This window comes from Ostrinia furnacalis, unplaced genomic scaffold (genome assembly GCF_004193835.3).
Source record: "Ostrinia furnacalis isolate ACB-3 unplaced genomic scaffold, ASM419383v2 OfSCF4915, whole genome shotgun sequence".
NCBI lineage: Eukaryota > Metazoa > Arthropoda > Insecta > Lepidoptera > Crambidae > Ostrinia > Ostrinia furnacalis.
Genome location: NW_021135154.1, coordinates 2,142,869 through 2,170,740, shown reverse-complemented (window position 1 = coordinate 2,170,740; position 27,872 = coordinate 2,142,869). Strand labels below are relative to the sequence as shown.

The 27,872-nt window shown below is 36.8% G+C and overlaps 2 protein-coding genes across 5 annotated transcripts in view; one reads left to right on the top strand and one right to left on the bottom strand.

Moving 5' to 3' along the window:
* The window catches only part of Abd-b (abdominal B), a 108,535-nt gene that overhangs the window by 1,977 nt on the left and 78,686 nt on the right, over positions 1 to 27,872 (top strand). The window lies entirely within an intron of this gene.
* The window catches only part of LOC114360218 (uncharacterized), a 44,810-nt gene continuing 30,188 nt past the window's right edge, over positions 13,251 to 27,872 (bottom strand). The window contains exons 1-6 of one of the 3 annotated variants that reach the window (XM_028314829.1): positions 16,774 to 16,878; positions 16,107 to 16,226; positions 14,924 to 15,145; positions 14,481 to 14,637; positions 13,873 to 14,036; positions 13,251 to 13,490 (exon numbers count right to left, since the gene is read on the bottom strand). In XM_028314829.1, coding sequence (XP_028170630.1) covers positions 13,915 to 14,036; positions 14,481 to 14,637; positions 14,924 to 15,145; positions 16,107 to 16,226; positions 16,774 to 16,866 — 714 coding nt within the window. In that variant the 5' untranslated portion in view covers positions 16,867 to 16,878 and the 3' untranslated portion in view covers positions 13,251 to 13,490; positions 13,873 to 13,914. Of the gene's footprint in view, positions 13,491 to 13,872; positions 14,037 to 14,480; positions 14,638 to 14,923; positions 15,146 to 16,106; positions 16,227 to 16,773; positions 16,879 to 27,872 lie in introns of those variants that run through there. The other 2 variants (XM_028314831.1, XM_028314830.1) reach the window with 2 other exon arrangements.

Below are 27,872 nucleotides of genomic sequence, written 5' to 3'. Positions count from 1 at the left end.
TGTAAATACAAGATAATATTTTTCACAATTCAAATAATATTTTTGATTAGGTTGTGATGTTTTTCTTTGATCTCCGATTATTGCTAAAAATGTTTATCTGAAAGAAAGATTTTCATTTGAACGCGCTGAAGAGATTTTTTATATGTATGTCACCGTAATATTGTGAATTCCGTCAGATTATAATCTAGTGTAGTTAAATTACAATCTAACCTAACCTAACCGACTGTTAGTTTACAATCTCACGCGTGATATTATAAACTGACGGAGTTCACAATTTCGCGTTGACATGACGNTTGACATGTATACCTAGACCTAAGGCCCAGAACAGACGGTGAAACGCAACTGCAACGAAACTGCAACTTTGTGATGATTCTGATGAATGAAACTGAAAGTTTCAAACTGGTCGCGTTGTGTCATGTGTGGTCTCTCATCGGACCCTATGGCAGAAACTTAGATGCAACTCAAAAGTAACTAGCAGTTGCAGTTGCGTTTCACCGTCTGTTCTGGGCCTAACTTTAACTATTCCAATAGCACTCACGTCATATGGATCGACGTTTCCCTTGAAGCTTTTTTACATTCAAATGCTTAACACTTTCAACGCCACAGTCAATAGACGCGTATTCGTTTGTATACAATCACTGTCATGTAAATGACTCCAATCCATCTCGCACGATTCGCTAAATGAATGACACTGACCATAAACTCATAATAGTCAGTCTCTGCACCCACGTGCTAGCCCCATAGAGCTTTTACAACTCTTATGACCCTACCCGTTAGGTTCACTTTCGGCTGACATAATAGAATAGTTTATTACTATATGCCAGCCGATATAAAAGTAGACACCCAAGTTGTGACTAAGTAGTGGATTAGACCCATCTTGCGCCATACTAAGACCAGTTTAAACGTTTTGAGGAGGCCATTTTTAAGGCCCGTCAAATTTATGTTTACGATTTGTTGTTATTGCCGCTGTACATTTTGAGCTTTTGATGCAACAACGAAGGCTTCGGATGTGCTTCTTAATGCCATGATCTTTCGTGAGCTTTCAAATTAATTTCGTCAAATCTTATGGATTTCGTAGAGTTGTAGAGTCTTACGTCGGCTTAGATTAATAAAAACTTTATTTATTATTGGATTTGTTCACAGATAATCTTCTAATACTCTTACTTAAGTAAAGAAGAGAATAAGGCACATTTAATAGTAATCACATATTATTACTTTTTAAGGAGGACTGAAAAATAACAATAAATTAAATAGCAAAAATATTATGGTTTCTACTTTTAATTCCTCTTTTGTGGTAAGGGTGGTGGGTGTGACCCATTAATTTTCCTCTTACATTTGTAGTAAAAATATTCATAATATTGTTGAATGGAGTATGATAGAAATTCTGATATTTAGAACTCTCTAAAATTAAGCTACAACTCGATTTATAATATTTTCATCAATCATACGTTTCACATGGTAAATCAGCCTTAGAATTTGCCCAGTCTTTCATAACTTATGACATTTCCACTTTCTCTAGTTTATGACCAACCTACACCTTCTATCCTTATATTTATTATTCCATACAAACAAGGCCATAGTCGAAACATGTACAACTAAGATTTCCCATCTCAAAAACAATTTTATGGTATGTTTTATTTAATCAAGAGTGGTAATAAACCCTCCGATTGGTAATTACAATCGCGTAGTGAGTGTAAATTTGTAGTGGCGCGATGTTATTTCAAAAGAATCGCCGTTTAAACCGTTGAGACGGTGTTTCTAATCAATATCCAATCAGCGGTTGGCAGTAAAGCTAACTAAGCGGGAAATTAAGTTGGGCGGAGTGTGCGTGTGTGAGTCGCCGCTCCTTGTCTGTATGTCCAGCTTTCTTTTTGTTTGTAGGTATTTTTGCGTCGTGCATCTACGCATTTTATGCTGAGCATCACATCTTGGCTCTGTGTTTAGAGATATTGCAATCATTCTGAAAATTATTTTAATAGACACTGCTCTAGATGAATGTACATTGTTTTTTTTATTTTTTCTAGCCTTTTATGAAAGGCTTCAGGAGTAACCATGGGGGTTTATAAAGACTCCTAATCATCGAAGTATAATTTTCTTTTCAGACTATCAGATTATAAATTATTATGTAGGTTCACAAAATAATTATTCTGTGCCTAGGAATCAAACCTAGGACTTTTGAATGAGTTTATTTTGTCATCTCTATTTCATCAAGATGAGGTGATAAAGGTTTAAAAATGTTTAGCTAAAATATTTTTATAAACAGTTGCTGCATATTATCAAACTAGCTTTTGCCCGTGGCTTCACCCGCGTGAAATTTAGTTTGTCACAGATCGTCATAATTTATAGCCTATATGTTATTCTGGGTTATAAACAATAATACTGTAAAGTTTCATCAAAATCCGTTTAGTAGTTTTTGCGTGAAAGGTAACAAACATCCAGACATCCAAACATCCACACAAACTTTACGCATTTATAATATTACTTAGTAGGAGGATTCCCGAAAGAGTCACTAATGCTGGAATACCATTATTTAAATACACGTAGGAGACTAAAATGATCGTCTTTTGTTATTTCAACCTTTTTATTGACGGATCTGTCCTTTGTTATATCAACGTGCTGTGACGTCATCACAATCCAGTTGCATCGCAGTTGATGGACGGGCAATAATTTGAAGCGTTATAAACTTTTGAGTCTATAAATCGCTCGGCTCTACGCTTCTCGTAAACGCTTGCAAATAGACACTCGTTTTATTATGAACTAGCTTTCCGCCCGCGGCTTCGCCCGCGTGGAATTTTGTGTCACAGAAAAACTTTATCGCGCGCGTCCCTGTTTCAAAAACCGGGATAAAAACTATCCTATGTTCTTTCCCGGGACTCAAACTATCTCTATGCCAAATTTCATCAAAATCGGTTGCGAGGTTTAAGCGGGAAAGCGTAACAGACAGACAGACAGACAGACAGACAGACAGACAGAGTTACTTTCGCATTTATAATATTAGTTGGGATGGGATGTGATGTGGTTGATGATTTATTAGATTTGTATAATCGTTATTAGATAAGAATGATCGTATTAAGATCAATAATATTCGTTACTGGATGTTATTAGATCGTATAAAATTAGATTGAAGAGAAAATTTTGATTGAGTTTTGGGATTAGGAATTTCTTAGTCTATTGTTCTACTTACAGTGGCACAACTTATAAGGTCACATTACTGACAATTTGTTTTCGTGTGAGCAAATAAATATAGCTTTTATCCTTGGTTATTATATTACCAAAACAATGCAGTTACAGATTATATTTATTAGCATCAACCTAATAAATAAGTAAACCAATTTAATGCTTAGATTTTTACAGCTTACATATTTTTTAAGGCTGCACTACGTTTTGTCTCTACATAGAGCAGTGGCAGACTAACCAACGAGAAATATTTTTAACTTTATAAACTTTTAGTAATATAAATCATACGAATGACTTTAGGGCCGTTAACTCTAGCAAATAGACTCTTGGTCAGTATGTAAAGTTTCTTTTGATTTATAGTGTGTTCGATCATTAATTTACTGTTATTATTTGGCTATTAGGATTCAGAATAATAAAATTAAAGGATACATAATAGTGACATTCAATTGTTCGGCAACGATAAATTAATATCGTCTCTAGATTGCAATTATTTCGGATTAAACAGGCCTAGGTAGAGGGCTAAATCCTTACGTAGAAAATCTCATTATTCGCCATTTTGTATGATTGAGTTATATCTACTTAATTAGTTAGATCTTGAGTCTATAAATAAACGACTCTACTTAAGCTTTACCTGCAAAACTAGAATGACTACTAAAACTCGAAAGCATAATTTATTCTTCTGACGGTGATACCTATTACATTTTACATGCCTAAAACAGTCAAAACCAATCCTGACATTGCACCAATGAAAGCTGTGATCTTACTGATGATCACAAAACACCAAACTGGTTTGATAGGACAGAATTATCAATGGCCGAAAAATACCAAGAGTCCCCTTCGAAAACTTTAAGCGTCAATCACGATATTGTGGCAAGCTATCCACAGGATACTCCCACATTAAAATGGTAGCCTTTGAAATGGCTAAAACTAATTATCTGATCAAATTAAGAAGTCTTATAAAAGTCAACAAACGCTACCGAAGTCGCCTACCATTATATTCGGTCGTATTATCTTTTAAGCTCCACCCATCTTAGGGAAGGAGACGAGCTTGTTGGAACACCCGCGGGTTTTTAGGAGTTCTTGTGGGCGGCGCCTAAAGAAGCCCGGCCCTTTGCAAATGGCGCCTAAATCGGCCAATGAGGTGTCTGTCAGCCGTGAGCGTTCTTTCTTTAAACCGTTGCTTAGCAACGCCAAGGTCAGCAAAAGTTAAATTTTAAGAAAAAAATGTAGGTTTCCCCTTGGTTTAAAATTTTTCGTCTCTAATTTTATAATTTTATTTTGTGCAAGACAGTTAAATTTATAACAATTTTTATCTTTATAATAAACGAGCTATAAATGCTTTTACTTTGATGAAATCGGATTTCAAAAAAAGTGTAAAAAATATTAGAAAGTGGTCATGAAAATGTTTTTTAAAATGTCCCATGTATAAAAATAAATAAATATAAAAATATCTAATGTATACGGCTATGTGTAAGTACCTACTTATTTAAATATTAAATTAGAATTTGTATGTACTAGTAGGAGCCATCTACAGAAAATTGCTTAACTTAACTACTAAACTTACGTGATACATGACATGCCCAAAAAAGCAAAGGAGCTTTGAAAGCTCCTGAGTGACGTAGTATCGTGCTTTGATAACAGATGTCGCTGAACCATCAAGCACACCCTGTGCAATTTAATTTTTAAGAATTCCGGTAGATGTCACTTTTGGCGGCCTAGAGTCTTATTAATTTAGTTGTTTTAATTGAAATTCATAAATAGTGCTACTTTTTCGTTTTTGAAAAAAAATTTTTTATTACCTAAATGTACATGAATGAATTTGGGGTTTGACATCGGTAGTAAATAGTTCTTACAATTTTTTATAGATGGCGCTATGTGGTCTTTGTCAAAGTGAAAATTCTTAGCGGATACCAAAAATAAAAAAAATGTAAGGAAGAAACCATAATGAAAGAGGTAGCAGATAGAGCTAATCTTGGCAGAATATAAATGGCAGTAATCTCGATCCTCCCCAGTATGTTTTTCATGGATAACTTTAAGCCCTTGACTGAAACCTGAAATAATAATTATAAACCCAAAATAACTCAGAAACTGTGTTAAAGGAGTATCGTTATCTATGAAATCATACTGCAAAACTGAATTTTCTTTTTGTATCCTTATTATTATTATCTGAGTAGGTAGAGTGCCTAGTCCTTGTGGTCTTTAAAAAATTATTAGGTGAAAACTTGCCATTTTTATAGGATAGGTAATAACTTAAGTACATATTTACTTTATTTTCCTTTTCATTTGTATGATAATTATATTTTCAGATCTAACATACTCAAGGTTTGAAATACTCTAGCTGTAGGTAGGTACGAGTAGGTACCTACTTACCCTATGAGTTTCTTAGTAAGTTCGAAATCAAATTCTAAGCTTACCTTTTTGAAATATGTATCTCTGTCTCTGTCATTGGTGCTAGTAGTTTGGCGTGTGAGTGAGATGGTTAGAGGCACAAGCATTTTCTAGTGTAGCAGCTCTCGTTTCTTAGCATTAGAAAAACCTTTTAACCTTTTCTTTTTAACTGTTTTATTTCCTAAAAACTTTTTGTGTTTACTTCATTTTGCATCCTGAATGTAGGGGTTGTGTAGGAACTGTAAGCATTTGATTGAGTGGATTAGAAAAAAATACGTTTTTTATGCCATTTATAATTGAGGCTAAATATTTTCATCGTAGGAAACAATTAATGTATCTGAGATCTTCATAGCTCAGTAGTAATTGTGTTTGTAGGAAAGTGTACTTGAGTTTATGATAATAATGAGGCTCTTAATTTTTTCAATGTTGAGCCATTAGTAGAACATAACGTAGTACTGGTGCAAATAAATTACTTAGAGAGTCATACCAGCTATAACAATACCTACTAACATACCATGTTNATCTCTAATTTATAGTGTGTTCGATCATTAATTTACTGTTATTATTTCGCTATTAGGATTCAGAATAATAAAATTAAAGGATACATAATAATGAAATTCAATTGTACGGCAACGATAAATTAATATCGTCTCTAGATTGCAATTATTTCGGATTAAACAGGCCTAGGTAGAGGGCTAAATCCTTACGTAGAAAATTTCATTATTCGCCATTTTGTATGATTGAGTTATATCTACTTAATTAGTTAGATCTTGAGTCTATAAATAAACGACTCTACTTAAGCTTTACCTGCAAAACTAGAATGACTACTAAAACTCGGAAGCATAATTTATTCTTCTGACGGTGACATTACATTACGTGCCTAAACAGTCATCATAACCAATCCTGCCATTGCACCAATGAAATCTGTGATCCTACTGATCACTGATCACCAAACTTGTTTGATAGGACAGAATTTTATTATCAATGGCCGAAAAATACCAAGAGTCCCCTTCGAAAACTTCAATCGTCAATCACGATATTGTGGCAAGCTATCCGCAGGATACTCCCACATTAAAATGGTAGCCTTTGAAATGGCTAAAACTAATTATCTGATCAAATTAAGAAGTCTCATAAAAGTCAACAAACGCTACCAAAGTCGCCTACCATTATATTCGGTCGTATTATCTTTTAAGCTCCACCCATCTTAGGGAAGGAGACGAGCTTGTTGGAACACCCGCGGGTTTTTAGGCGTTCTTGTGGGCGGCGCCTAAAGAAGCCCGGCCCTTTGCAAATGGCGCCTAAATCGGCCAATGAGGTGTCTGTCAGCCGTGAGCGTTCTTTCTTTAAACCGTTGCTTAGCAACGCCAAGGTCAGCAAAAGTTAAATTTTATGAAAAAAAAGTAGGTTTGCCCTTGGGTTTTAAATTTTTCGTCTCTAATTTTATAATTTTCTTTTGTGCAAGATATAAATTATGCCATTTTTTATATTTATAATTAACGAGCTATAAATGCTTTACTTTGAAAAAATGGTGTAATAAATAATAGTAAAACACAGTCATGAAAATGTTTTTTTTTTAAATGTCCCATGTATGAAAATAAATAAATATAAAAATATCTAATGTGTGAGTACTTATTTAAATATTAAATTAGAATTTTAATGTACTAGTAGGAGCCATCTACAGAAAATTGCTTATCTTAACTACCAAACTAACGTGATACACATTCCCAAAAAAGCAAAGGAGCTTTGAAAGCTCCCGAGTGACGTAGTATCGTGCTTTGATAACAGATGTCGCTGAACCATCAAGCACACCCTGTGCAATTTAATTTTGAAGAATTCCGGTAGATGTCACTTTTGGCGGCCTAGAGTCTTATTAATTTAGTTGTTTTAATTGAAATTCATAAATAGCGCTACTTTTTCCTTTTTGAAAAAAAATACTGGACATTGTCTTAACTAATATTTAAATTACAGCGTTTTATTTTTTTTATTACCAAAATTTACATGAATGAATTTGGGGTTTCACATCGGTAGTAAATAGTTCTTACATTTTTTTATAGATGGCGCTATGTGGTCTTTGTCAAAGTGAAAATTCTTGGCGGATATCAAAAATAAAAAAAATGTAAGGAAGGAACCATAATGAAGAAGGTAGCAGGTAGAGCTAATCATGGCAGAATGGCAGTAATCTCGATCCTAATAGCTTGATTAGAATGACAGCTATCAAACGAATGTGACTAGTGCTGGGTAGGTATGTTTCGTACGGTTCACATAGATGTATCGATAAGTTTTCGAAAAAATGATATAAAAAATGCACCCAATTAAACCCAAAAAATACCGGTGATTGATTTCCAATGTTTGATTATTTCAGAATGAAATGTTTTTTGGTTTTTAATAGTGAACATTTAGAAAAACGTATAATTTGACTTAAATATGTTAAAAAATTAGTTAGAAAAAAAATAGTTAAAATATGTTTTAATTTAATATGACATTTGTCGATATGTCCCATCACTAACATTTTTGTAACTCGAGATAACCTTGTAGAGACGTCGTTAATACTCTAGCTTGATTTTTATAATTTCAAATTACTACTTATTGGTGTAATTTAACGCTGGATTTACACGAAATTAACATTTTTATTGGAAGCACTTTCGTCGAAAATATTGTTTGTAGGTCAGACGTGAATTATTTCTTGTCCGCCAATATTTAGCTCTCATTGATCGCTACTACAAAGTTATGTCGTTAGTTTTGATGGCAGCTGTCATTCTAATCAAGCTTTATTGGATAGACTATAGTATGTTTTTCATGGGTAACTTTAAGCCCTTTACTGAAACCTGAAATAATATTGAAAGCCCAAAATAACTTTGTGTGTGACACACAAAGTAGAAACTCTGTTAGGAGTCTACGTTATTAAGAAACCATAATGCAAAACTGAATTTTCTTTTTGTATCCTTATAAATTAGCTTTTAAATTAATTATCTGAGTAGGTAGAGCTTTAAAAATTAATTAGGTACTCCTAAAAACTTGCCATTCATTGTAGGCTTACATTAGGATAATGAGTTATAACTTTATTTTTCTTTTCATTTGTATGATAGCTATAGGTACTTCAGTTCTAACAAACTCAAGATTGATATACTATAGCTCTACGAGTACTTACCCTACAAGTTTCTTACAAAATTGTTCGATATAAAATTCTAAGCTTACCTTTTTGAAATATCTCTGTCTCGTCACTGTTGCTAGTAGTCCTTGGCGTGTGAGTGAGATGGATAGAGGCACTAGCATTGTGCAATGTAGTAGCTCTCGCTTCGCATTAAAAAAACCCTTTTAATCTTTTATTTTTAACTAAATTTTTTCTTAAAACTTTTTGTGTTTACTTCATTTCGCATCTTGTATGTAGTAGAGGTTATGTATTTTAAGCATTTGATCGAGTGGATTAGAAAAAAATACCTTTTATAATTCAGGCATAACATTTTTTAATACTGTCGTCGTAGAAAAAAAAGTATCTGCGATCTTCATAGCTCAGTAGTAATTGTGTTCGTAAGAAATTATTTGTTTATTAAGGTACAGGCAACACTTATACTTGAGCTTATGATAATATGAGGCTCTTAATTTTTTCAATGTAGAGCCATTAGTAGAACATAATGTAGTACTGGTGCAAATTCATTACTTAGAGAGTCATACCAGCTATAACAATACCTACTATGGTATGTAGGTATCTTACCGCAATATTATCTGCTTACCTCCTCTATTGCTTACCGTCGAAATCCTCCTCCATGCTTACAAAGCTAGTTGGTATACCAAACAAAAGCTATAGATAGGCATTATCTCTCACAATTGTTTCGTTTAACTTTTATTCCAAGGCACTAAAATCTAATTTGGCCTAGCAGATCGCTAAAAGGACAAAGCCAGGGGGTGGGTGCAGGGTGGTAACCCTGTATTGATCGGCGGCCATTTTGTTTTTACGCATGCGCTTTGGGAAAGCTTGACTCTTTACCTGCTTCAAACACAGATGGCGGTAGTGACGAAAAGAGAAAAGTAATTTTTATTTCTCAAAATATGGCATTTTAAATTGATGAAAATACATTACTGTATTTAGTACCATAATAAAATTATGACTATTTGTAGCAGCAAGAAATTAAGCTGGTTATGTAATTTTATATCAGATATTTTTTATTGTAGACCACATCTAAATACTTAAATAATTACTACAAATAAAACAATATTTCATTCTTCATTTCATCTTCTATACAGGGTGTAATAAATACTTACCTATCTGATACCTAATGCAATCACCATTAGCGGTTGACTTATCCCGAACTAACAGCATCTTGAGCCTATTTCGTAGCACGGAATTATAAGTACATAACTTCAATGAAGATGTTAATTATATCCTGTAATGCTCTAATGGTCACAAGTACTTATTTTGGTAAGATTTAATCGACTTCAAAAAGGTATTTTTAATTGTAATTGGACCCAGGGCTTTCAAAGCGAAAGATAACTCTTTACAAACTAACACTTAACACTAGAGTACACGCGTGGACTACTATAGTAGACCAGGGTAACATTTTACGCTATAACTTTTTGAAAACTTGCGCCAGAGAGCTGGCATTCCAGGAAAGCCTCGTTTACTAAATTTGTCAGTAAGCCAGTAAAGCTTGGGTCGCTAGAGTCTGCGCACTTTTCTAAAATTGGCCGTCAAAAATACGGGTCTACTCAAAAGCCAATTGCTTATAAACTGATTTACAGTGATTTTAAATTGGCTTACCAGAGTAGGCCGCGCGTGTATTCGTGTAAAAAAAGGGGCGCGTGTACTGCAGTGTTAACAAACTAAACCATTTTCAAATAGACGAGTAGTTTAGTATCTAAGTAATTTGTGAAAGCTTAAGGCTTTCACAAATTACTTAGATACTAAACTAACGAAGAACGAAGAACTACTAAAAAACGTAGTTTTAGGTACGCGAATTTGAAGCACCTTCACGTAGTTTCAGGGAATACCTACCTCTACATACCTACTCAGTTTTGTTATACTTACACTCTGTATAAAAGGCCACCGAGAGGGTCCCTGGAGCAATATTCATAACGCTTATAAAACAAGCCCTCTCTGTGACGCGAGCACAGTTTAGTATTGTCAGAAGGGTTCTTTTGTTGTGGCTATTAAAGCTCAAGCTATTTTATTCTAAGATTGTTTAAAGAATTATTTATTTGTCATAGCAGTAGAGAGTCTAAATATATACTTTATTACCATTTGGGTTCTAATTAGGTAGTTTATCTTTTTTTAAAACTTACATTGCCTCAAATAATAATTATAGAATACCTAACTAAGTAGGCTTTGGATTTATGCCATTCTTATATTATGCCTATGAATGTAGCTATTGCCTACCTCTTTCTTAATAAACAATATTATTATCGTTATGTTAATAGGTGGAAATTTAATTTTCACCTAATGTAATCTTACATAATCTGAACAATAATTAATTCACAGATACTTATGCCAATGTCCTATTTTTTTTTCTTGCACATTTTCGGAAATAGTTTTCCTCGAAAAAGTTATGATTTTGAAGAAAGCAATGATTACTGAAATGCTTTCATTAACGTCTCAATAATATTGAATTAGCAGATTGGTAAGCTATCAAATGATAGTGTACTCGTATTTGTATTGTAAATAATACGTGTGTAGATCGCTCAGCAAGTTCGGTGTCCCCTCTGTAAAAATATCCGCCCCAGACGCGTGAGATGATGCTACGGATTTTAGGGTTCTCTATTCTATTTCCACAGGAATTCTAAAGGATCTGTGATACTTATGTATATCGTCTATAATTTAATTTTATCTTGTGAGATTGCCACTTTCATTTTATTTTATCTCCGTTAGATCACCAAATAATTTTGAGATAGTGGTGGAAATTACGCTCGTGATGGAAATTCAATTACTTCAAGGTTCGGCTAAACTATTTCCATTCAATTATTTATTCTTTAAACTTAGTTTTATTCTCGTTGCTTCGTAATACGAAGATACGTATCTACTTTATTTGATTTTATCTAAATTTTTCAGTAAAATAGGGAGATACCTTGGTGAATTCGAAGAATGATCGCTCTTCGTGTCACGTGCTTCAGCGTACTATATTGCACCAACTTATGGTGTATCTCGGGGACTTACTTTAAACCTTACTAAGTGTACAATAAGAACCACATAGAACGCATGTGGATGTTTGCAAGACTGTAATAAAGGCCAACGTTGCCGTGTCACGGGAGAAATGCGCTATCAGGGAGCCAAGTTACTTTCTTTATACTTACTTTTTAGATACATACTTTTTACGCCTCCGTTGGGGAACGAATAGGTTCCTTTCGCGAAGGTATTTACCTATTTATATTCTGTTTTCGTCATGAAAGATCTTCGGGTCAAACTCATGGCTAAAGATTAAAAAAAAAAAGACACAGTAAAGAAAGATTGCCCATCTGTATCAATATGAGTAGATCACTTTTAAAGTGATGTCATAGAACATTTTTAAATTAATTAAACTGTGTAAGGTACCCTATTTTACTACGCCAAACGGGAATGTTATAAACAGGCATCCGTTTGCAATAAAACACACCCTGTATCAGACAATACTTGTTCAAGAATGGGTTGTACGAGTACACGAGCCTTCATTAGGGGAACTTTGCCTTATCTTAGAGCTCGGTAGTGCGCCGGCCAAGTTCTGACAAAATACCTTTTGTAATATTGTTTTCACCATTATCACAGAATAATAATAAGTACTACCCATTATCCCTAAATCACAAATAGCATGTAGGTATCTCGTAGAACTGATGGCTGTTGGAGGCAGAAAAGTTCTCGAGTGGCGACCACAGACCGAAAATTGTAGTGTTGCCTACACTCTCGGTGAATCCATGATCAGATCGCGGGATGCACTTGGATGCGGGCAGGTACTAGTCTAATTGTTGTGGAAATCCATAGGGAAGGCCTAAGGTTTGTCCAGCAGTGGATAGAATTCGGTTGAGACGGAATCAAGCCTAAAAACTCCCCAGACTTCTTTAAAGTTCTTTCATTACTGCTCTTGACAACTGAAACAAGTAATGCTGACATAGTGATCTATTTATAATAGAACACAACAAACTTGGCTCTCATCAAAGCAACCAATTTACCCCTTACATGCCTACCAGCTTGGCCCGTCCTTATCATTTGATTTCGAATCCCAACCCTTTTACGAGGGCCGCGGTGGGTCGGCTCCGTGCCTTGATAATTAAAATCTTGCATCCAGTGACATTTATGCTGATGCGGACCCATAATGATGGCGGGATCTTTAACCGAAACTACGGGACGCTTTAATTAACATTTCCAAGACTAAAATATGTTTTGGGTAGGTGAGGCGGGATTTGTCTGGGTTTCTTATGTTTTATTTTTGTTTCTGCTTTATTTTTGGGTAGATATCCCACCCAAACATTTTCATGTAAAATGTTACCAAGAACCGCACGGTTATGACCCGTACTGTAAAATTAGATCTCATGTAGAGTCAAGCTTCTAACTACACGTCCTAACTCTACACCTTGGTCATAATTTGTGGCAATACGTTCTAGAACTTAAGATCAATAGAATGATAATGATTTTCCATAATTCATGAGAACTGAAAAGAAAATGATCAAAGAAAAAAAAAACAAATACTTAATTCATAAAAATATAATGAAAATACTTATCTGAGGAAAATTATCACTAAACAATACACGCATAAACACGTGCACCTATTTAAAAACAATATCAGCATAAGAAATGTACGTTTCCGTGGAAAATGCAATAAACAATTCACCAATACAGCCTTATTAAAATACATAATTCCCCCATTGTCCATATTTCATTTGATCCTTCAGCTTATCTTAAATTTATCACGCGGTTGTAATCTTGCGTCTATAGGAGTTAACAACTAATAGAAAGTACGCCCATACTGAAAAGAAAAAGTAAAGATGACAAAATGTAGGAATAGATTGTAAACAAAATCATGTTCCTCCCTTTCAAGTTACCATTTATTTTGAATAAAATTTCAATGTGTTACAAATTCCATTGAATTAAAATTGAAATTGAAAAAAATGAAGTGAAAACCACAATATTTTGCAATTCATTATTAAAATCAGGTGAGACTCAATTTGACTCTACCTTTAATGATTGGTTTTCCGTGTGAGAAAGTCTTATATGTATTGGGTAACTGATAGTCAATTGTTCATCAGCACTGTAAATCAATTGGCTTCAGCTGATTCAACATAATTTTAAAATCATAATTTCAACATGGCAAATTGAAGGGGAGGAGCGGGTGTCGTAGGCAGTCCTACCTAGAAATTGATGAAGGGAAGCCTGCCCAAAGTGTCAGTATTTCACAAAAAGTTACACCGCCAACGGCATGGCCCCCGGTCTTGTTGAGCCGGTGTCTCGAGTGGCGAGTACGAGTTAATATAAGCGCGAATTACTAGCAAAAAGTGGATCCAGACTGTCCACTCTGAAATTAATTTAATATTAATACTTAAACACCTATAAACCTACATGAAAACCATCGTAACTTATAATTTGCAATGCTAAAAGAAGTGAAATATTTAAAGCGAGAAGATAGGTATAAAATATCTATAAAAATGACATAAAATTATTGCATACGATAGTGCGGTAACTACAAAGTACCTAGGGGAGACTTAGGAGAGTTGTGACTTTGTCTATTTTTGAAGATCTATTTTATCAGCGAGCTCGCAACAGCGCGTATTTGTTAGCTTGAGACTTGAACTAAAAGCCACGCATGTTACGAGCTCGCTAGTAGTTAATAAGTTCCAAAAAATCGACAGTCGCATCTCTTCTCTGTTACAACTCACCTCAGTCTACCCTAATATACCGTCTCAAAACATACTTTAATTTTATGCATAGAAAGTTATTTTATGAATATGAAGATACTTACTCATTAAATCAAATAATGCGAATAAGAATTCAAAAACTGGGAACGCTCCCCCCAAAGTGATACAGGCTGACACGTATATCATACTGTAGATGAATGATAGGAACATTGCGATCATTGCTGTTATTAGGAATATTTTTGCTGCTTTTTGGCATGGCCCCTGAAAAAGTTACAAATTATTTAAACGTAATTCAAGATATCTATGCTACTAAAATCAGTCGAGCTTTTAATAATCATTAGCCTACATTTTGGCCACTGCTGTACGTAGCTCTGTTACAGTATATGCCATTTTGAAACTGTTAAAACTAAAATTACACACATTAATCCGAATCTAAAAGCAGAAGTGCCTGAGTTTACTAATTAAAATAGGTGCAAATCTCTTTGCAAATCAATCAAAACTTGGCTACTTTAATACTTCATTTATAATAATAACACTCAAAACTTACACTAAATATTCTGAGGAGTAAGTAAATACTGCAAAACAGGAAAATGAGGTCGGACACTAGTACAATCCAGCCGATATATCGGACTGCCTTCACAAATTTAGGGCCCGACTCCGAGGAGCGAAATACGGGCCCCATTGTAGGTTTGGGCGTTGAATCTGGCGTTTTACTTAAGCTAAGGCAGGTTGGCCCGAGACCTGCGTTTGCGCCGAAGCCGAAGCTTAGCTGAAAACAAAAAAATCGTTAGTATTGTTAGTGTTTTAATAAGTTCGTTCGTTTCAGCCAAATAACGTCTATTGCTGGACAAAAGCCTCCAAGAATTTCCACATATTCCGGTCCTAAGCTGCTTGCATACCGGTTATTCCCGCGACCTTCACCAGATCGTCGGTTCACTCAGTGGGAGGCCTGCCCATGCCCACACTATGTCTTCCGACTCGTGGTCGCCACTCGAGAACTTTTCTGCCCCAGCGGCCATCAGCTCTACGCTCTAGCTTCAAATTCTAATCCTTTATCTTTAGTTGCAACAAAACGTATTAGATAATTATTTTTCGGCCGTTTGGTGTAGTGGTTCAGAACGGACTACTATGCCGAGAGGTCCCGGGTTCGATTCCCGGCCGGGCAGAAATTGAAATGATGAATTTTAATTTCTGTGACGGGTCTGGGTGTGACTATGTATAATATTTATGTATTTAAAAAAAGAAGTATATAAGTAGTATATAAGTAGTATATCCGTTAAGCTAGCACCCATAACACAAGCATTAAGTTGCTTACTTTGGGGCTAGCTGGCGCTGTGTGAAATTGTCCAAAGATTTATTATTATTATATTTATTATTATAATTAAATTATTTGTTTATTTTTGCTAAATTATGGCTGTCATTAATTTATCATCTTCAGGTTATTTAGTCTCCACTGCAGGAGCACAATCTTCTAAATCTAATATCTACTTTAAGTGCATCTATATTTAAGATTATAGTGTGTGCCTTTGCTAAGAAATATGTGGCTATTATACTTCGTTCGTTCGTTCGTTTCAGCCGAAAGACATCCACTGCTGAACAAAGGCCTCCCCCAAGGATTTCCACTAAGGCCGGTCCTGCACATAGCTCGTAGAGCTAATGGCCGCTGGGGCAGGAACTTTCTTGAGTGGCGACCACGAGGCGGAAGACGTAGCGTGGGCTATTATACTTACGACATTGTTAAGGTTGACGTCCACCACATCAGGTCGTTCCGAGCTCGTGGTTATCAGACACGACACACGTATCACGTACGAGTGTCGTACGACCGCCCACGACACCGCCGGGCTTGTGACCTGAAATGATAAAGTACCTAAAGTTATTTTATACATTGGTAATGTTTTATAATCTGCTTAGTTCCTTGTAGGCTGTACGAAATTCTTGAAAATATTGTTGAAATATTTTTTTTGCCCAATTGTACTCTAGATTATTATTAGATGCTTTATAGCATGGTAATTATTAAATTGGTAAAACAGTGACTTATTAAATAAAGAAGATGATGATATTGCAGTACAGAACTAAAATATGAATAGCTTTAGTTTTAAAAAATCATGTTCGTTAAATAATGCCTAGACAAGACATATCTCTAACCCATANCTAGATATGGGTTAGAGATTTAAAAGATTCATGATTCAATATCATCAGGAGATGAGTGTGATCAATACATAGGTTTTGTATCGTACCGCACAACACAGAATTTAAAGGAACTTCTGGCTCTGATTCAAATATGAAAGGACACCGACGCGCAATACCAGGTATCCACTCGCACATCCTCACACAAATAGGTATCTTCATGAGCCTATATTTAACTACTGAATGGAACATCAAAGACCATATACTAACGATTCCTAGTACAGCAATAATAGCAGCTGCAGTTTTCAAATCGGGCACACAGCCGCAACACGACTCTACGTCGGGCAGTCTGTTCCAAGGCATGATAATTTCCAAAAAAAACGTGTACCAAAGCCACAAACTAATCGAGTAAAAAGATTTCCACGGTGAGTATTGTTTGACAGGATACATCATAGAGAAGATGGTTTGACTTTGTATTTTTTTCAATGACAATTTTGGACATAAAACGTTAAGGATTTGCTCAAAATTACCTGGAGAATAAATCTAAGCCCACTGAAATAGTATTTTTGAAGATTCGCAGACCATCGATTTTTAGTTGGCCGACAGTTGTACCCGATTTTAAAATGTATGAAGAATCGGCCAAATCGAATCGGCGTAATGTGCGCACTTCCATACATGCCCATACTGTATCAACTGCCCAACTAAACTATCAGCCGACGAAAAATCAATGGTCTGCGCATAGGCTTAATGTGACTGAAATCATCATCTTTAAAAGTAGAAATCTACCAATGAACACTGTAGCTTCTTAAATAGTTCTAAATAGCAACTGAAGAGCACCAAGCTTTTCAAATTATTTCATGTAGATTGTGTGAACTTCAGACTACCTCAAACTCTGAAATTCACATTTACATTTACACGTACACTGAAACAACAAACCACACTGAATATTACTCCGTGCCGTACTTACTGTTTGTATAGGCGTACATAAACTAATTTTGCTAAGAATACCGTCGTAATGCGTGGCTTAGGCTGGCTTAGTGACTTTGCCCAAACCCGGGATTCAGCTTATTGCCCTCCCAGAGGGCCGGGCGCGGGCCTCTTAACAAGATTACATAGGAGATAAAACGCGGAGATAATGCCGACCCTGTAAGCCGACCCTGGCGGCTCTAAAACAAAATTAAAATTGGACTCTCTTTTTGTAAATGAGATTTGTAATTAAAAGAAGGAAGGCTCTGGGATTGTGAATAAGGACAAGGACGTGCTCTTTAAAGGGCCTATTCTTTCTGTAAAATGTAATCAAGAGTTTTGTTCATAAAGAGGACAAGGGAAAGTTTCATCCATGGCATTAGGTAATGAACCAGTTCAGAGCCTAATATTTTATAGACCTATACCATGATTGGTATTTCGATAAATACACAGTATAGACAACAAAGGTAACATTTGCGAAATTTCAAGAAATATCAGATGTCTGTAAATCAAATCAGTGTCTGCTGTAGACCGTCGTAAAACCAATTTCGCTGCGTTCGCTCTGTAGATATCCCTACGTATACCATACGTAGAATAGGTACAAGGCAAACATCCATTGTGCCGTCTGGCTGTGTATTGATCCGGCACTCGCTTGTTTCAAATTCAATTCGCAGAGTGGGTATAACAATAAAACTTGGACCGTCGTGTATCTTGCGATATCACCTGAGCCCCGGCTGAATCTACGTCGTGGAGAGAATTTTAAACGACACGCTAAAACATTTCGGGCTCAGGATGGAGGTATATGGCCGTATATTTGCTAGATCAGCTTTCTGACTTCGTGCGATACGCCAAAAAAATCTCTAAACCGTCAAGTTGCTTACTATTTTTTTTTGTTTTTTGGGCGTGCTTATTCGGGCACAATAAGGACACCTGCAATTCATCGATTTATAAATTCCAGCCATTTAAAACCAACCGAAACATCATAATTTGTGGGATTTACGTGATATCTTAACTAATCTACGCGTCGGGCGCGCAATAAATTAGCGTATTTCTACGAACTATTGCCTCGCTTGTTTCCAACATTTGGTGTCTACCAAGAAGTGTCAAAATATTTCATATCGCGGCTTTTGTGAGAGGCGGTGCTACGATATGAGCATCTCTAGTTTTTACTGCGGGTCTTATCCGCGGAGAAACACGCCCCGGGGCGCGCTCACGAATCGCAATGTAGGCCTCGTGATAAATCTTCCAGAATTCCAGTTTTATTTATTAAGTTGTATGGTGTTTTTACGACGTTTCGCCGCGGGGGCGCTCATTACACCGCCTCTGCCGAACGTGATGAAAAAACTTTTCCCTGCGATATCTCCTTGCAACATTAATTAGGAGACTGGGAAAGTTGGGCGCCTTTATTATTTCTTTTCGCGTCGACTGATGTTTTACGATTCAACTTTTGCAGAATGGTGAGGGACGTTCTTTCAGTAGAATGGTCCTGATAAGAGTATGTCGGGCAATATAGGCAGTAAAAGGACTGAAGACATCACGTAGCAAAATAGGTCTGGGAGTTTTATGTGGGCAATTCGGGTCGTGCACAAAAGAAATGCTAACGCGGAGCGACGTGACGCTGCCCTTGTTCGCGCATATTTTTATTTTATACGTCGTAAGAATACTCTATTGTTTAGACGATTCCAAAAAATTCCGCTTCTTTGCTGCTTTTTCGTATATTTACAACATAATTAGGTTGATATAGAGCTGTTTTGTGTTGAGTTGGAAGCCAAAATATTATAGAAAATTTTTTCGGTAGGAGATAAACTGAAAGCAAAATAAATAAGTTTTGCAAGAACACGAGAAGTTTGTTTTCTTACAAAACAAAAAATACACGCAAATCTCAGTAATGACACTTATTTTTAAGCTAAGCCAGGTATAACTAAAAACTCTTAAGCAATAAAACCGTTCAATTGCCAAGCGATTCAACACGGTTACGTAAGCACAATAAAATGCGCCAAGATCGTGTTTAAGCCTTCAATAAACTACGGGACCGAATGACCTGCCACGACCACCGAAACCGGTAACGGGGTATTGGCAACACAGGATGTCTCAAGAGTATAGCGAACTGTGTGGCGAACATAATTTGCGATGTACTGAACATACACAAAATATAATGTTTTTACTTAAAAATACATAGCAGGTTCGAACCAACTGCGTTATCCAAAAATAATCATTCCGTGCTTTGAAATGTTAATCTTCAGTCTATCGGATATTTTCTTTATTTATACACAGTTTTTCTAAGCATGTTTGAGAAGGCGTCTTACTTATCGTAATTTAAATTCTGATACTACGTAAAAAATCAAAACTAAATAGTAACTCTCTTCCCTGTTCTTAAGATCGAAAAGCCCGGACAGAACGATTAACTGAAACTTTGCAACTAAAGCTCAATTTCTGAGTTTAAAATGGACGATTCAAAACTGCCTAAAATATACTTTACACTGCAATAGAACTGAAGCACCGTTATATGGTCCAAAATTTCGGTCACAGGATAGATTAGATACTTGGGACAACTTTTCTCCATCATCCGAATATTGTACCCACATAGTTATGTGAGATAATGGTGGTTTTGAGCGGTTTCCCCGCGGGGTTCCGTCCAATAAGCCGGTAGGGCGTAACTAGTGGTTAATTTATGTTACTATAACTCAGACAGACGGGGGTGTAAGGGGGGAGCGCACTCCATCTAGCTTCCCCAAACGTCAACCTCACCTGCACGTGGTGCACCCTGCTGCTACTGACGAGGCTCTGGCGCCCGAGGAAAGGCGGGATATCCTTTCTCGACGTGGAGGGGGTTTTGTAGCTTTACCCGAAATTTCTATACAAAGTTACCCACGTGTTTGTGCCGTGCGTGGAGACCCGTAATGACGGAGGAGAGGATCCTGGAAGCTGAGACCGATCGAAGAAGGTCAGTTCGCCGCAATTTATTGCGCGTCTTCGTATTGGTCAACACGCAACTTTGGCCTCAAATTCGGATAAAACGGGAGGTTGGAGTCTAGCCAGCTCCAATCAATCGGCTGCGGCTACTAGTAGGCTGGTAGTCAGGTGAGTGTCGGGTGCGAAGGATCAGGCAGACGGCGGGCTCGGCAGCAGTGTGAATGGTCGTCACGCTCGCTGCACTTGCTCCAACCGTCGCGATCTGAAACTTCGTAGCTTTTTATATTCTTCTTTCTTCCTATTCTTTCACTTCTTTCTTCTTACTTCTCCTGGCACTATACTCAAAGTGTAGCCCTGGGTTTGCAGTGCAAACTCCCCATTTGCGGACTCCGAGGAGGGTGGGGAACACGGAGAGCGAACTTTTATCCTTTTTTTTAAAATATGGCTACAAAAAACAAAACTCCAACGACCAATCCCAGCTGCGAGGCAGCCAATCTTAAAGACTCGAAATCACTATTCCTGAAAAATAAGGCACAAAAATCTCCTCCCACCACAAGCGTCAACAAAAATCTACGGTCTAACAAAGCACAAACTAAAACAGAAAACATAAAAAATACTTCTCAAAAACCACAGCCTGAAACGTCTGAAACACAACACCCTGGGTCTCCAAAATTGACACCAACCTCTTCGTCCCAAGGGTCATTACAATCGCAAGACATTTCATGTTCCCCCATGATAATCATTCCTGAGGATGATTATGAAACACCAACTCAAAGTCCGATACCTAAAACACAAATGGATCCATCACGTCTTGCTCATCCCATGCTTGAACTTGCAGCTTCTGAAGACGATGTTACAGACCTGCAATCCTACATGGATACCATTTTCCTGCTCACCGGTAGCATTATGTCGGTTGTCGACGCTAAAAGTGTCTCAGCCTCCAACAAAAAACTAGTTTCCCAATCTGCGGAGGAAATACGAAAAGCCTCTAATAAACTGCAAAGAATTCTTTCCAAGACTTCCGAAACTCCTACACAAGTAACGTCTACTTTAGAACTTGAGATACAGGAAATAAAACACGAACTAACAAAACTCAGACACGACATACATCCTCATAACTTAGTCTCAGCTTCCTTCCAGAGGAAGTCAGCACCTTCATATGCATCAATTGCAGCCACTCCACCAACTAACAAGACAACAGTACCTAAATCAAAGCCAGCACTCATTATCACTTCCAAGGCTCCAGTCAAAAGTACAAGCGAAACCCTACAAATTTGGAAAAAAAGTGTGTCTTTTACAGACACCAAGTTTGCACCGGCTAACATCAAATACGTCTCAAATAATAAATTACGAGTTGAGTTTGATAATGTTGAACAAAGAGATGCCACTTTATCAAAAATAAAACATCCTGAATGCGCAGTTAATGCAGAGATCTCCAAAACTCTTCAACCGATGGTAATCCTCAAAGGCATATCCGAAGAAATACCACCTGAACAACTTTCTGAAATACTGCGCAACCAGAACACATCTCTTGAAAACACTGTCACTAAGGATGACGACTTACTGTTCAAGTTTAAACGAGGCAACCGGAATAAAAACCTCTATAATGCTGTATTCATCACCTCACCAACAGTCTGGAAAGCAATTGTTACATCTGGAAAACTAAACATTGACCACCAAAGAATACATGCAGAGGATTATATACCTCTACTGCAATGTTTTAAGTGCCTGTCTTTTGGTCACACAAAAAGCAGGTGTCAACAAAACCACATCTGCTCATATTGCGCGTCTTCCCAACACGAATACAAAAATTGTCCGAGTAAAAACGATCCAGATAAAATCAAATGTCACAACTGCACTGTTTACAATCACAAACACAATATAAAAAACGGAAAATATAAACATAGTGCTACATCTGACATGTGTCCCCGTGTATTCTTCATGTCCAACAAAATACGCAGTAAAACAGATTATGGATTATAAAGTAACTACAAGAACGCACAATACTAAAAACATCGCTCTTAAATGTATACAGATAAACCTTGGCCGTAACAGGACTGCACAACACGAATTGTCTGTATATCTAAAAGACAACGACATAGACGTTGCCTTTGTTACTGAGCCATATACCGGTAAGGTGGGAACTCTTAAAACTATACCAGGATATATTTTGCACCAATTTCCATCTTATCTCCCTGTTAAGTCAGCTATTATAATAAAGTCCAACTTATGCTCCACACTTGGTAATACAGAATTTTCTAACTCCAATCTAAGTATTATCCAACTTAATCATTCTTCAGGTAGAAAAACATTCTTAATCTCAGTTTATATTGAACCATGTACTGACCAACATAACACACTAAATAAACTTGAACATTTCTTGAACAAAACATCAGGCTCTTCACATATTATTTGCGGTGACTTCAATGGATGGCATAGTCTATGGGGATCTCAAAGTAATAACAGAAGAGGTAACATTGTTGCTGATTTCATAACGGTTAATAACTTATTAATATGTAACACCGGCAATACTCCTACATTTGATATCGTGGTACATGGTCTTCCTCGCCGCACAATTATAGATCTCACGCTTATTTCCAACACCAACTTGTTAAATATCAAGGATTGGGAAGTCAACCTTGGTGTTTGCCCATCGTCAGATCATAATGCTATTGAATTCTGTGCCCTACTTGGACGAGAACCTCCAACTAAAAATCATAAACTCACTACCTTCAAATATGACACTTCTCATATGAAATGGGAAGTAATAGCTCCAAAATTCACGCAAGCACTAATGGATCTCATTCCTCAAAATACAGATATTAGTAACATGAACATTGCTCAGCTTGAAGACTTCACATCTTATCTCACCAATGCCATTCAAAAAGCCTGTGATAAGGTATTACCTCACTCTAAGGGACCGCCTCAGCGAGCCCCTTGGTGGAATAGCAATCTTGAACAGTTAAAATTATCCGTGATCCAAAACCACCATAAACTTCAAAAAGCTATAAGACAAAAGCTACCTCTTGATGAAATTCTCCAAGAACGACTACAGTTAAAAAAGAAATATTCGGATGCTTTTTGCACTGCTTCCACAGAACATTTTAGGGAATTTTGTAACCGTCAGAAGAAAGAAGATGTCTGGTCGGTAACCAACAGGCTACTTAAAACTCGCCCAATTACACAACCTCCCGCAACACTACGTCTTGAGGATGGCACCTATACTAAAGATTCCATAGAAACTGCCCAGGCTCTCTTAGATAAATTCTACCCAAATGATACAACAGATACCACTAGAAAACAATCTTTATTTAGATCACAAATGCCACATCCTATTAACACCCAACTTGAACCATTATTTACAACCAGCGAAATACTAGAACATCTCAAAAACATGAATAGTAAAAAAGCCCCTGGCCCAGACCACCTCACAGCAGACATCTGTCTTAACTTTACACTAGCTTATCCTTCCATTATTACTGACATTATGAATCGCTGTCTCACACTTGGCTACTTTCCAAAAATTTGGAAGGAAGCTTACGCTAAAATTATACCTAAACCCAATAAATCTAACTATTCTGAAACATCTTCATTCAGACCTATCGGTCTCATTAACGTTTTCGGTAAACTGCTAGAAAAATTAGTCATTAGTCGTTTAACTTATTACATGGATAAATCTAACGCACATTCGAAACACCAATTCGGTTTTAAANCCAACATTTGGTGTCTACCAAGAAGTGTCAAAATATTTCATATCGCGGCTTTTGTGAGAGGCGGTGCTACGATATGAGCATCTCTAGTTTTTACTGCGGGTCTTATCCGCGGAGAAACACGCCCCGGGGCGCGCTCACGAATCGCAATGTAGGCCTCGTGATAAATCTTCCAGAATTCCAGTTTTATTTATTAAGTTGTATGGTGTTTTTACGACGTTTCGCCGCGGGGGCGCTCATTACACCGCCTCTGCCGAACGTGATGAAAAAACTTTTCCCTGCGATATCTCCTTGCAACATTAATTAGGAGACTGGGAAAGTTGGGCGCCTTTATTATTTCTTTTCGCGTCGACTGATGTTTTACGATTCAACTTTTGCAGAATGGTGAGGGACGTTCTTTCATTAGAATGGTCCTGATAAGAGTATGTCGGGCAATATAGGCAGTAAAAGGACTGAAGACATCACGTAGCAAAACAGGTCTGGGAGTTTTATGTGGGCAATTCGGGTCGTGCACAAAAGAAATGCTAACGCGGAGCGACGTGACGCTGCCCTTGTTCGCGCATATTTTTATTTTATACGTCGTAAGAATACTCTATTGTTTAGACGATTCCAAAAAATTCCGCTTCTTTGCTGCTTTTTCGTATATTTACAACATAATTAGGTTGATATAGAGCTGTTTTGTGTTGAGTTGGAAGCCAAAATATTATAGAAAATTTTTTCGGTAGGAGATAAACTGAAAGCAAAATAAATAAGTTTTGCAAGAACACGAGAAGTTTGTTTTCTTACAAAACAAAAAATACACGCAAATCTCAGTAATGACACTTATTTTTAAGCTAAGCCAGGTATAACTAAAAACTCTTAAGCAATAAAACCGTTCAATTGCCAAGCGATTCAACACGGTTACGTAAGCACAATAAAATGCGCCAAGATCGTGTTTAAGCCTTCAATAAACTACGGGACCGAATGACCTGCCACGACCACCGAAACCGGTAACGGGGTATTGGCAACACAGGATGTCTCAAGAGTATAGCGAACTGTGTGGCGAACATAATTTGCGATGTACTGAACATACACAAAATATAATGTTTTTACTTAAAAATACATAGCAGGTTCGAACCAACTGCGTTATCCAAAAATAATCATTCCGTGCTTTGAAATGTTAATCTTCAGTCTATCGGATATTTTCTTTATTTATACACAGTTTTTCTAAGCATGTTTGAGAAGGCGTCTTACTTATCGTAATTTAAATTCTGATACCACGTAAAAAATCAAAACTAAATAGTAACTCTCTTCCCTGTTCTTAAGATCGAAAAGCCCGGACAGAACGATTAAACTGAAACTTTGCAAGTAAAGCTCAATTTCTGAGTTTAAAATGGACGATTCAAAACTGCCTAAAATATACTTTACACTGCAATAGAACTAAAGCACCGTTATATGGTCCAAAATTTTGGTCACGGCATAGATTAGATACTTGGGACAACTTTTCTCCATCATCCGAAATTTACCCACATAGTTATGGGAGATAATGGTGGTTTTGAGCGGTTTCCCCGCGGGGTTCCGTCCAATAAGCCGGTAGGGCGTAACTAGTGGTTAATTTATGTTACTATAACTCAGACAGACGGGCTCTATAGGTAATTTAGATGTTGGACGCAACATTGTCGTAATGAGAACGGTTCCAGTGCAATGTTTATTGGCTCGCTGAGCTTCGGCGTGTGTGGCGGGATGGGTTGGCATAAATTGGTAATTTGCAGACCTTTTCGGCAAGAGGTTCGTTGATAGCTTATGGGATATTGACTGGGCTTAGCAAGGGTGTTAATGTAAATTTTCAAAAAGAATTATTTATTTCATAATGCTGTAAATATCATAGAGTTGTCTTGTAAATACGTACCTCTTAGTCATTTGCCACGTATACATGATTTTTCTAACTAATCTAAAATAGGTATCTAAGTAATTTTAACTTTAAAAGATGTCAGGGTTTCGGAAGTAATTCTCATATTACGGAATATATGTTTTCAATAAGAAACAAGTTTATACTTTGCACTTTTCTCGGTAATACAAAAGTTTTTCTTGGATATTTGTAATTTTTGCAGTAACACTTATTCTGTTGTAAAAAACTGAGTAGGTAGTAGGTGTTAATGCCCGAGAGAAAACTGGCACCAAACATAAAATCAGTATTAAACCCGAAGGATTTCTTTAAATAATACCTGCAAACATTAAGATACCCAAATAAGGCAGGTTTTAAACATACACCTCCGTATTAACGGTTAAGTAAAACATCTAAAGGGCGGTGCAGATTCAGATTTTTAATACCTCACAGAGCATTGTTGTGGGTGTAAAATAAACTTTATTTCGTTGATATTTTAGTAGAGACTTGGTTGTAGGAAGGTGTGTTTTATGCCTATTATTAAAAGAAGGCGCGATGCTCTGGCTTAACGAAAAAGCTCATAATGTACACAAGATATGGCTTCATGTGGCAGTTTGTTATGAAGTTTATAGTGGAGGCAGCGCGGTTCTAGTTACTTCGAAAAAAAAAGACTCATTCGGAGTGTTATGTGTAATAATTTAAAAGAGTGAATCGGTCGGTAGAGAGCGGTATGGAGATTATAATTTGAAATTATGAAAACAGATCTGGGTAATTGGATAGTGATTCGTTTATGTTGACGTACCGTTATGATAAACGTTGGGACACGACGTCGGAATGTTATTAGAGATTTTTATTGAAGCGCAGGAGGGTCGTAAAGCAGATCGTGCGGGCGAGATCGACTCTTTTTACTATGACACTTTTAATTTGTGATCTGGCGACAGGGTTAATACACTGGATATTTATTTGAATTCTTCTTTACTACGAATAACTACTAAAAATTCTAAAACTAAGAATACTTGCATTAGACACAATCATACACATCATGGAAAGAAAGCCACGGAGTGACTATTTTCGGGATAGACAAAAGTGTTCTTCTGCCTCACAGTGCGCGTGGACGCATAGGGTCACACACGAACCAATCGTCTTGTGGATACTGGTGTGATTCTATTCGACAGCTGTGTGCCTACCATGAGTTTACGTTAGGTGAGCTCGCTAGCGAATACGTCAAAAAATTCTATGAAGATTTTATTTCTTGAAAGTAGCCGCTAGGGGCGCTGCATAATATGTCATACATTTAAATGTCATTTTTTTACGCAGTCGCTAGCGAGCACACCTAATGTAAACTCATGGTAGGCACACTGCTGACAACGTTAACTATAGTTGCGTATACGAATCCTGGTGCGGCAAACGCTAGTAAGATGAATACAGAAATATTATTTTGACCTCAAAGTTATCTAGAACGTCTGGAGCCACCATTATCTTTTCAAACCCACTTAGTAAGCATCTTCATACACTTCATATATTCACTGGCAATTAGGGTATGTAGTTTCGATAGTGCCCTCCGCGGGTCGCGGCAGGTGCGCTCGTAAAGACCCAACTTTATGGTAATATAAGATCCTTGTCGGTCGCATGCTCTCCGCTATCTGAAATCGGGTGCCGGTTTTATGTATACCCAGCATATCAAGTCGATCACTTGGGTATCTTATGCAGAGGTAATACGAGGGAATTTGCAAGAGATATGTATAAGTTGACGTGCAGTCGGCTGTACCTAACGAGGGTATAGGTACATAATGAACAGATAGGTATAGAGGCTGCATTAAGGAGCAGGTTTGCAGTATAAGCTCTATCGTGAGTTTTATTTAGAAGTAGGCAGTAGGTTCTTACGAAAATTTACATAAATTGAACAGAGTCGGCCA